Below are 12,530 nucleotides of genomic sequence, written 5' to 3'. Positions count from 1 at the left end.
ACAGTAAAGCTATTTCTTTATGGAATTTATGTTATAGATTTTTATGCGATGAATTTTTTAAGCAACTGAATGAATCATGAATAACTGCGAGGTCGATAAAAATACAACAGAAAATTATTAGCGAGTGATTTCGTTATTGCTTATTTCATCGGGTTTCTTTCAAATAGAAACGTGATAAATTATTCGTAATTTACCAGAGTTAAAACGGAGATAAGTAAAATAAACGCAAATACTGAATACACACACACATATATATATTACATGCTTATATTGATATAATATTTATGTTGGTCGTTATTAAGGTATAAAGCGCGAACAAGATTGAAGAATCTTTCTTTTAATTATCATTATTATTTCCTGAATGAATATACAGAAATAAATAGCTATACAAATTTAATATAAAACGGGAATAGTTTGGAAATTAAGTGTTTTTCCACAATTTTAGTATTTTCCCAAAGGGTATAAAATGTATAGAATAGAAAAAGATAATTACATTAAATATTTTTTTATTTTACTAAAAAATGTTTAAATTCCAAGATATTCTATCGCTATTTAATCCAAAATAAACATTAGGCGTGCGGACCTCACAAATACAGACATATCGTTTTCACATAATAATCAAAGTACCATATAGCTCGAACTCTCGTAATATGCACAAAACTTAACACGTTGTGTATTTCATACATCGTGTTATTCCGTGTGCTGATCAACAGCTAACGATTTATCTAAAATTGAATAGTCGCGTACATACACAAATCTCGTCAAAAATGCAATAGAATAAATAATTGCAGTTCCATCACGGAGTAAACATAATGGCAGGAAAACAGGAAGGAAAACAGGAAGGTTGGGCGATGGCCATCGACGTTTGACAGACTTTTCGACGACCTGTGCGTCGGTTGTATACGGGAGTAATGCGGTGCTCGCTGATAATAAATTATCCGTAAGCGGTGAACAGCAAGCTGCGACGGTCAGGTGCTCCGGCAAAAACCGACAAAATGGATTATTAATTACTATATCACGTCGCCCCCTGTGGGTAGAGGCTGAACGAAACGAGAGAGAGAAACTTTGACGAGGTTTTTTTTGCGCTCGAAATTCGATCGTCGTAGTACAGAACCGGTATATTTAAGATGGATATTTCCATGTAGCTCATAAAGGAGAAATTGAAGACAGCGTCAGTGATGGAATATTCGTTTATCGTGCGACGCGATGTTTGCAAATTCGAATGGTTGTATCAAGGTTCTTCTTTTTTCAAATTATTAATTCGATTTATTTAATCTCAAATCACATATATTAAACTTCGATGAATTATTATCGTACATATGCCGGACAGCAAGTATGCAAGGTATGACGCAATTGGGAAAAATAAATTTTTCGAAAAATCAGCTTTGAAATTGAAAGTTTAAATAAACCAGTTCAAGGAACGAGTAAAAATCCGAAGCTTTCTGAAGTTTTTAATTTCCGGATTTGCAAAACATTTGCAACGAAAATGACAACTGTAAAGTTAACAAAGAGATCACGAATCACACGTTCAATACCACGCTCCGTTATACTTTCCGCCGTCTGAGTCGGTCATTCAATTTTCCATGATCGTATAGCAACCATCATTCGTACAAGATTGGTTCGCGAGCTCGATTAAGCTGGCTTTTCAATTCTATTCCGTATGCAACTAACTGATATCCGATGTTATTTCGTTCGACTGAATGGTCGCGCGATAGTTTTGTACGGAATGTTAATCTTCCAACCGTTAAATGAACAAACGCTGCGGATTAAACGCTGGATCCGTATGGTCGAAAAAAGATGGAAATTTAAATACTGATCGATTGTTCCTGCTTGTCGGCAACCGAAAAAAGTTCCAGACTGTTTTTCATTCGAATACGCCATTTGTTTTCAGGTATTTCGCAGTTTCAAAGAAACGAATAGTAGACGAATATTTGTGCAATATTTTCTCGGAAAGGAATTGCGTTTGCTTTTGTTCAACATATACGTGTTTATGGAGAACGATAAATTATTCGGTCGACACTTTTGTACAATTCATTCTACCGACTGAATAATTAAGTTTCAAAATGTAAGGAAAGTTCGTTCGTAGTCCAGACGCAGAAGCAATAAACGCTGTAGAAATTTTTAACTTTAGCTTAATTTAACTTTCAAATTGATCCTATCAAAATTTCTTGCCAACCTTCGAGAAGTGAACAGAGCGGGAACTTCTTCCATGCTTATTTAAAGATGTTTTCTGTACAAATAGTACCTTTGGAAAGTGTTTGCATTATCGTTCGTGCGTGTGAAACGTTCGCAGAAACGTTTCAGTTAGATCAAGGCAGTTGTTTGAACGTTAGGCAAATCGGTTAATGCAAACGAGAGACTATACCGAAGGGGTAAGAGTATCGGGGACAAGAGAAATAAACAAATTAAATTAATTAATTCCTCGAAATATTTACTTAATCGATGCTAAATCTATTCGTATCGCAGAATAGAACATTCCTATTTATTTCTACTCGTAGAAACTATCTACACTTATGTACTGAAATTTCAATCGTCTATTTTATACGCATGATAAGTAAAAAAGATACAATAAATGCCTTGCATGAAAAATGTGGTTGCAATAATTTCCAAGCAAAAATTCTCTAAATGGTGTAAAATTCATTCGACTATTGCGAAAATGTTGAACGATATTCCGGCGATAGCATTTTCGGACTCGTTGGAATATCTAAAAGACCAGGTTCTCGTCATCCCGATTTATTAGGTTCTGGCCAACGTTACATTAGGAAAATTCGTTCCATTAGGAAGATTGCACGGACGGAAAGGGACAAATCGAACGGCACCGTCCTCGCCGGTTGGATAACCGATCACTAATTGCTTTTGTCATACCGATAATTAATAATGCATCGATCGGAACGGCGGCGCGACGATGAGTGGCCGACGAATTAAATGCGTTAACGACGATAATCGGGTTGCGGTGAATGGTAAATCGAAAATACACCAGGACGGGAGTTATTGAATGCAAACGAGGCTGCGATCCATCATCCGGCCGAACTACTAGCTTTCGACGGCGGCGTGAACGTTTACTGCCACTACTGGTGATCGTCGCTGGACCTAGTGTCAACGACTCGCGGTTCAATGTGTGTATTTCGCACAGAACGATGAGCTGCAAACGTATATTTATGATAACAGAATAATCCCCTGAGATAGTTCAAATCATCTTAAATATCAATTTAACGCCCTCGATTATTTTCTGTGATCTTTAAGTGCGATCCTGAGTAGTAATAACATGATCTTGATTGCCGCTTATGGGATTTGATTAACCTTAAATTATCACGTTTATACGATCCTTTGTTTAAAATAAATCATAATATAGAAAGAAAATAGGGCGTTAAAAAAGATTGATACTCAGTGTGCTCAGTGTGCTCAATATGTCGACGCGAGGAATGTAAGAATTCGTAGTTAAATGTCAGAACTCGTCCAGTTTTATGCTTCTTTCAAATCGATTGAAGAGGAATTTGATTTCTTTTCTGCACTGTTTGAGCTTTATATTAACGGCATATTTTTGAAAATATTTTTCATTTTTGCTGATGCGAGGACACTGGACCTGTGAATCGTGCTCGACAAGGTTCGTTTCATTTGTTATTGTACATATTCTGTAAAGAATTCTCAAGCATCGGAATGTTGAAGATGTCACATTCGCATTTGATACGAGCTCGTCCACTGTCCTTTATTTTCAAAGATGGAAAGAAGGTTGTCTGATGAAACGCATGACGTAACAACGATGAGAGATGAATGGTGGTCGGCTTGATTTGCAGAAGAGGCAACGGAAGAGGTGACGAACGATGCTAGGAAAAGCAGTGTTGGTACTGTGTGGAGTGTTGACGATATCCCAGTGTTGCTACGTTTTTCCAAAAGGTACTTGAACGCAAATAACGAGCGTAACGACGACGCTCTATGTCGAAAATCGTAACGAAGGTCCGGAAGAAAGGCTTGTGCACTGTCACGAACTTGAGAATATTCCATGAAGTAGAATATTCAAAAATAATTTCACGGGTTAATTTCTCATTCGTGAAAGGAAACAATAAACGTATAGAAGTAATTGAAGAAGGGGTTTTGTAAATTTTAAGAAAGCATTTTCTCCTGTCGTATAAGCAAGAAGATGGACGGAGAAATATCTTTTTCTTTAAAACTTTTCGTTTAAATTATTCTTCGGTGTATGTTGGTTTCATCTTTCTTCCTTTTGCGTTTTCCATTTTGATCGAATTTCAATTTCTTGCTACTTTAACCGATTTATATCACAAACAAATTAAACGATTCTAACATAAATAAATTATTTTTGCAACTTATTTCTAAAATACTCCACAAAAGCCAAATGTACCGCTCCTTCAAAATATAGTCTCCTATTATCATTAACCATCTTTTATCCAGGTTACAAGAACAAGCTACTTCTTTCCTCTATTTTCCTACCCGTGTCTCGTGTCGTTCTGCCAGAAAGAGGCCATGATATCATAGCTATGGCGAACGAGAAGAACGTTTTAATTGGGCTTACTATTCTCTGTTCCTTCGCCAGTGGTTCCATTAAAAATTTTCACCGGCTTAGCCGCGGCTGAATATTCGTGGACGGCTTTTATCTGTTCAAATCCCGAGAAGAAAGGAGAACCGAGGGCCGGCGAGCGCGGTCACGGTTCGTACGCTGTATTTTATCACGCTGGCTAAATCCTCCGGTAGACGATACTTTATTCATCGTGAATCGCGCGGATTTAATTTCACGCCGCTTTACGACGCGCCCCATGTTTACGGTTTGTAATTACATTTGATGTCGGAACGACCGTGATGCCGGTAAAAAAATTATCGATTAAACGTGTCCATCGCCATCCTTCCTATTCGTCAAATTGTTTCTCGCAAGATGATTTTCCTGTCCTGCTTCAGCAACTTTAACGATCTCCCTTTCTAGTGAAAGATTGTAATTATTCAGAATAACTAGGCGATTATCAATATGCAATTTGGTAATTGAGAAATTTACATTCGCTTAATGTTCGAATATTTACTCGTCGAACTGTTTCAATCGAATGCCAATGGCACTACGACTGTTCGAACAATTGTTAATTCAACGACATCACCAATTTTTGTTACAGAAATCAAGGACCCGTGTGCGAAACTAAATTGTACTCAGGGTGCGCAATGCGTACGAAGCAGAGACGGAAGCAAAGCTTCCTGTGAATGCTTGGAATCCTGTCCGAATTTAGGGGATCACGAAGGATCGAGCCCTGTCTGCGGCACAGATGGGACCGACTATCCGTCTCTTTGCGAGTTGAACAAGGCAGCGTGCGCGAAGGGTGTTAATATCACGGTGGCATTTCAAGGCAAATGCGGTAAGTATTTTTCTTTCGACTGCAATACGAAACATCTATCTTTTGCTTCCTTGCGAGTTATAGTATAGCGAATCGTGTTTCTAAATTCCGATTGCATCGCTGAAGTAGGATTCCAAAAAAATACTATAAATGTTTTCCTCAAGGATAGCCAAACCTTCGTTCAATTAAAAGCTAAACACTTTACGATCATAAAGAAACGAGCTTTCTATCGTTTCAGCTTAATTTCTAGTTTGCATGGAACTCGTTTCTTTTGTCGAGAAATAATTGTAAATGGCTAAGAGACGCGAAATGACGCAAGAAATATCGATCTTGGAAGGAAGAAACGATAGCAATGTAAGGCAGGTAGCACGCTGCAAACACTTAAGATGCATGCCTAAGAATCTCGTGTTTTCTCGCGATGTTATTTATCGAGAGCGAAAGCGTACTCGGACTCCGAGATAATCCAGCAACGGGGCCTGCAGCGGAAACAAATATTTACTGAATCGAAGTCGAGCCGAGCTTAAATATCGAGGTTTGTACGTATTTACTTGCGACTTTATGCACGCGATCGAGATTACTTCCGGGCAGATGCGGTCGTTTACATTCGCGACATTCTGCGTATTTCTCGGTGATATCCTTATTCGCGAAATTCGTAACCGTGAAATCGTGATTCCAGAGGAACCGATCTCTTTCGTTTATATCGCTATCCGAATATAGAAGAAAATTTTATTTATTTAGTATAAATATAAGAACATTGCCCCAAGACGATTCTAATAATTGGATAAACGGTAAATTTGTTAATGAAAGATACTTGATGAACGGAATATATCGTCGGGAGATAGAAAGTTTAAAGAACGCGCCTGCTGAACCGATCGATACGTTCCATTTCAATTTCACAACTCACAGATTAAAAGCTGACTTTATTTTCATTTGTCCTCGTGCCTTCCACCAATAAACTTTCTATCGTTTCAAGCACAATACACGCCTTTCTTTTTTTTTTTTTTTTTGCTCGCTGAATACTAATTCTTGACAATCGTTGATTAAATACAACGGTTTAAAATCTGTGCCATTCAACCGCGGGATAAAAGCCTTCAATCGTAAAACAATTCTTAATTTTCTGTCGCGCGAGTGCGCGCTTCGTTGACCAGTAAAATTAATCGGCGATTCCGTTATGCAATGCTCGACAATTGAAAAATACGACGAACTAAGCGAAAGGCCGGCAGAAGACTGAGAAACCTAAACGACTGCAGAAGAAACCGAGGGTGTGACGCGAAATCGTCGGAAATCCGCAACATCGGTCGAAAGTAACGAGAAGACAGTGATAAATTAGCAACGTGCGAGTAGCATAAACAACCGACACGTATTTGCCGAAGCTAAATCGTTTCGCACAAACATACGTTCTGTGGAAAAGAAAGCGTAAATCGTGCAAGTAAATTCCAAAGCTATAGCCAGTCAGATGGAACGTATATTCGCCATTTATCGTCCGATTAAACCGATTCTTTTCTATTGACGAGAAGAATCAAGTTCTTGCTCTTTCGCCCCTCCTCCTACCTCGTTCGCTTCAAATTAAAAGCAACTAACCAGAAGAGAAGAGGGAAGAGCTTCTTCATACCGTTTTTTCGTTTTTTCTAGCTCATTTTCAATTGTCAGTGTACGTCTCTTTATACTCCAGTTTCTTTCTCCATCTAATTTTCCCTCTGTTCGTATACCTTTTACTCGTGGTGATCCCTTCCTTTGATATAGCTTGTAAGACTTCTCCTCCTTATTCCGCCTGCATTTATATTTATCTTACGCTTTACCTTCAACTACACGCGTTTTTTTCGCTTATAATTTTCTCTTCGGGTACGATAGTAATGTTCCAGAAGAAAAGTGTTCTTCTGGAACGTTCCTATTTGAATGCAGCTTTCTGCACGATTAAACAACTTCTATCTTCTCTGTCGTGCGTTCTATTCTACTGCATATTCCTAGAAATTACTGTTCAGAAGATTAGAATTAGAATTAGAAAATTCTAGAATTAGAAATTTAGAATTTCTAGAAAAGGAAATGTCTTAGTTGTTACTTGCTTCTTATTACAAAAGAATACAATTGTATTCTTACCGGCATATTGCAAAAGGCCTGTGGATTAACAAGCTTATCCGCACCTTCCTCGTTCCTTTCTTTCGCTTTGCACTCAACCTCGTTTCTTCGTTCTCATTTTGCTCTTCTCATTTTACTCTTCAGCATTCTACATCATCCATACGAACCTTCGTTTCTTCCATCCGTCCCTTGATTCTCTCTCTTTCTACCCTTTGTTTTATTGACCAATCTTCCCTTTACCTCTGTTCATCCCATCGCTTTTACCTTTTTACCTTTACCAATCATCTGTCCTTTTTTTATCTTCTCCGCGTATCTCACGTCGCAGCTCCTCTCATTCCCACCCTCCTGTTAGAATTCGCCTGATCGAGCTTACGCCCTTCAGATTTCTTACTCGGCTGTTTATCCCCTGTCCAACCCTAGTCGTCTTGTGCCCTCTCGACCGAAGGCTAGAACGCAGTATAAACTCGGCGGGCGCTTAATCAACCGAGTAGTAGAGACAAATGTTTGATCAGACAGGTAGTTGTGAGTAAAGGAGGCAACGTTTACTTAGGATTAGGCAAGTCCATCCGCCGACGCTTCGTCTGCTCACATCCATTCCGTTGCTTTTTATTCTTCAAACGGACGCGATGATAATCGCGGACGGCGATTCACGAACGTCAGAAAACATCGATCCGTTTCCTCTTCCAAGGCGTCTTCCTCGCGACGCAGTTGCTCTTGATGTTCCTGTAAAATCGAAGGATAAAGAGCAACCGGTTGAAAGTGAAAATTGCTAAAAAATGTTATACGATCACAAGGCTTATGCGAACTTGTAAATAGCGCGATGGATGCTAAAGAATTGTACCGTTATTGCGTCGAGTCTAATAATCGAGTTGCACAGAGAACAACGAGACTTAATAATCAGTGACAAGGACACTGAAAAGATTGGACGAAACCGTCGCATCGTTCGACCGAGCGTCTATTCTTCTCGATTCGGTTCGATTCTCATCGAAGTGAAAGTCACGATAGAGGGAGAAATAATAGAGAAAAAAGAAGAAGAAAGTCAAGGGTGTCTTTTATCAATCGTATTCAGTCGCTTCACGTTGGTGAGATGGCGAAATCAATAATAAATTCCATCGGCATGGGACCGATCGTGGCTCGTTTCTAACTAACCCAGCCCATCCCTGACCCCTCCTAATTTCTTCGGCAACGAGGACGCCGAGTCAGGGGTGGAACGAGCTGGGTCGCGAATCTCAAGTGGCTGCGACGATAAATCAAATTAGCTCGAAACTTTCGAGACTTTTCGATCGTCACCCACTCCGTTTCCGCTCCGCGCGATCTACTGTCGAGCCTCTTTCGTTCTCCACCGTCAGAGACGATTGGCCCGAGGGTAAATTGAAAAAAAGAGGGGGGAAATGAGTTTTCGAGACAGACGAACTTTTTCAATGATTGAAAGTAGCAGCAGCAGCAGCAACAGCGGCTGCTAACGGCGCGGGTGGCAGAGGAGAAAAGAGGTCGCGGAACGCGATAAAGCGCGGAAGCTGGGCCTCGCGATTAAAAGTATGCTGGGTTTTTTCTCTTTCTCTTTCTCTCGTTCTCGGTGTTAATGTCAATGCACTATAGAGCAGATCTGTAGGAGACAGTGAAGGGAATCGTTATTGGTTATCAAGTGCGTGAGAATCCCGAGGAAAACTTCCCAAAAGCGCGATGCGGTTGAAAAGGATCAATCTTTCCTGACTGTATGCGAGAGATTCGCGACGGAAACTCGTAAACAAGGGGGAAGTTATTACGTTTCCTTCCGAGTGACAAATAACGTCGCATTTAGAACAAGACGTAATAGGACTTTTGAAGAAAATTAATAATAATATATCAAAATACAAAAAGTATGAGAGTCGCGTTCGGAATATCATATATTTTAAGAAACTATATATCTTATAAAGGATGAATCGATCTTGATTGAGTAAAATTGGCCCCAATTACGTAGCGATCGTTTGCCAGCAGAGACGATCTCACGATTCGTTCTGTTTAATTTCACAATTATCCAGTCACCGTGCACGCAGCGATCGTTAAGTAACCTTTTCAGGAGGAGTCTTTGAGAACTCCTTTCCAAGATAAGCGCTATTTCTTCCTAGCCCTTTTTTCCACCGTGCCCCTTCCACCTTGGGCTGTAGAAATTCGCTTTAGCTCGTTTCCCGTGAATATCCTGATCCAAATCAGAATGGAGGCGGGCGTGCCGTTCTCTTCACGCTCGAGTGTGCCGAAATAAGGGTCTTCTGTAGGGGAAAAGGGGCAGATCTCCGAAACGTTAGCTTCGAGGATCCTAGCTCCTTCGAAACGGGCTTGACTAAATTCTCACGCTAGTCGGTTCGAAGATTCCAACGCCAACTATACAGCGAACAAACTCAAGATGCGAGCCGCGAGCAGATCGACCCTGACGCGTCGGTTCGATTAAACTTAAAGATCCGCGATCGGTGTGTTAAATTGCTCGTATGTCTTTTTCAAAAACGAACGAAACGCTAGATTGTTGTATGCAGAGAAAGGGATTAAATTGGTGGATAAATTGTAACGAATGCAACTATCTTTGAAGTATATTTACGTACGTAGACTAGAAATTAGAAATTATGCAGACATGGATATTAATAAATAGCAAGACCATTGCCTGTAAATAACGTTTTAAGTATATTTCATCAAAATATCTATGAACCTACGAACCTATTCATACGAAATCAAATTACTTTCAGAATCTCGTCACGAAACGGAAGAACACTGACGAAACGCTTCTAAAATCCAATCTCGATGCAACTTTCCTTCTACGATTTTTCTTCGATCAGAATTTCATCTTCCTCTTCCAGAAGAAGCTAATGTTTTTTCATCAACAAAGCCTGAATAATATCAAGCGGCTAAAAGTGGCGTCACGTACGATATAGTCTCAAGTATATTTTGCTAGTGCATGTAAATGCAGCAAAAGAGCCGGCCATAAATTATCTTCAAACGGTTACACCGTAATTGCATCGTAATGAAATCAAACCACGAATCCGTGCATGCAAATTGCAGGTATGCGTGGAGCGGCGGCAAATCCATCTGCATTCATCCGTGTAATCACTTATAATTCACCAACGACACGTGCTACGACGGAGTCTCTTTGGAGCGATCTACCATCGAACACCCAAACGTAGCCAATTCGTCTCGCTGAGTAGCCCGTTTACGATGCAGCGTGCGCGACGAAGGTTTCCCCGAGGAAGTTTCCTATGCTCCGTACTATATCCTCGTAAATTACCATCGCTGTTTCTGGGCGGATGCTCTTGCACGTTTATGTTTACGCGCCTCGAGCCTAAGTGACTGCCACGTCTAGTTTTGCCTGTTCGCCTGCTACAGGGAAGGAGCTGCACGGGTTCCGCGTACACTTCGGGGATGCCACAGGTCGAATGAAAGTGGCTTGCTGCCAGTGCACATGAGTAGTACACAACAGTAGACGCTGCGGAAAGCGGCCGCCAAGACGCTGTTAACACAGACAGTCGTTGGTGCTCGGGCGTAATTCCCTTCAACGATGTTCCTCATATTCTCCGAATTCCGTGGCTCATCCTCCGTGCAGCATTATCTATCCAACTACCGAACAGGATATCCGTTGACAGGGAAGAAAAGGGAGACGTCAGTCGAATGGTTCGTTTAAGATTTGCTAGCTTAATGTGATTTGTTTGTGGTGAATTTTGCGTCGAACAAGGGAAAATGTATTTCGAGGGTGGTTAAGAGCTCGAGAAATTCAGCTGTGTTTATCGTTGTGCTTATTGGGAATTTACTTGGCATAGATTGACGAGCGATAAAATTCTATTTTGTTTGCACAGTGATGCGCAATTAGAAAATCTATACGCCGACCGCATAGCGGCGAAGCATACGTTTACGATTACATTACATACAGTATAAATTTACATAAGATATTAATACAAGTATCGACCAAGTATCAAAATATCTATTCCTAGTAAATGTATTCATTCATGATTGATATGCGCATACGTTAACTAGTAAATGTGCTGTCTAAATTTACTGAATGAATACATTCACCGTAAACTCGTTGTGTCGCGTAAGGAATTTATTTCGTGTTATCTGGTGGAAGATGGATGTGGTATCAATTATGTTAATTGTTTTATTAACGTTTCGTTTATTATTCCACCTTAATTCTTACTTATTCTCCTCTTTTTAACGAATGTACCCCAAACAGATATTTTCTACTAAAGTGGCAGAATAAAATTGAGTCGCTAATGAACTTTGTTACGCCGGGCCTCTCTGCCTGGCCCAGGTCACACACCGCGGGCCAGACGGACACCAGATGTCCGCTTTTCCGTACGGCGTACCCTCAATAGCCTTAAGCACCCGTCATAAACCCGAGTCACTTGCCTGCTAAGGTCCTTCAAAATAAACAAACATCTGTGTCCGAAGAATTTCTAAAGACTATTGTCTACCACGGCGGGACAAGGGAAAGGTAGATTTTCTCACGTACGCTGCAACTTTCCTCCCACTAACCACTTTCTCTCGAGGGCGGTTAAGACCCTTCGTTTAACCAATTAACAGCGAAACCCGTTTCCCTCACTCTCTTAACTAACATCGGCACCAACAAATCCGATGGTCCCGTGCGCTAGACACACCCATCCTTAGCTTTCCTCCGACACAGCATCGTCACTCGACTTCTTCTTCTACATCGTTGGAAAAGTCAACTACTAAGTATACGCTAATGCCCAGCGGGGCAGTCTAAGCATAACGCGAGAGTCGGTCTCGGTATTGTCGAGCATACACTTCCTCTCCTAAATATCTTATAGTGCTACGTCCACTAATACACTAAATCTAATTATAAGAGCCCTGCTCTAACGTACATATGCATCTTATCTTCGTGCGACAAGTTGTCAACTATTTATTTCTCTACATCAGTGTAATCTAAGTGTTGGAAATATATAATTTATAATTCTGTGAATCACAGTGTTATACAACCTCAATCAGCCCTATTATCTCAACGGAAATCAGGGGATCGATCAATTCGTGGTGTCGATTGTTATAATCGTAACGGGGATTTACGACCCCCGTTGACGTCTCTCCTAGCGACTACGTCTCCCCGCGATTGGTCGAATAAACAAACTTGATAGCAGAAAAGTTATTCAA

At 40.4% G+C, this 12,530-nt stretch overlaps 1 protein-coding gene across 3 annotated transcripts in view; it reads left to right on the top strand.

Annotated features, from left to right (window-relative positions):
* Positions 1 to 12,530, top strand: part of LOC117156970 (agrin) — a 325,884-nt gene that overhangs the window by 283,019 nt on the left and 30,335 nt on the right. For all 3 annotated transcript variants that reach the window (XM_033334550.2, XM_033334549.2, XM_033334545.2), the window contains exon 6: positions 5,115 to 5,351. In XM_033334550.2, the coding sequence (XP_033190441.1) occupies positions 5,115 to 5,351 (237 nt within the window). The remainder of the gene's footprint in view (positions 1 to 5,114; positions 5,352 to 12,530) is intronic.

The sequence above is a fragment of the Bombus vancouverensis genome, chromosome 10 (assembly GCF_051014615.1).
Source record: "Bombus vancouverensis nearcticus chromosome 10, iyBomVanc1_principal, whole genome shotgun sequence".
In the NCBI taxonomy this organism is placed as follows: Eukaryota; Metazoa; Arthropoda; class Insecta; order Hymenoptera; family Apidae; genus Bombus; species Bombus vancouverensis.
Note: the sequence above shows the minus strand (reverse complement) of the source record. Positions and strands in the feature narration are given on the sequence as shown.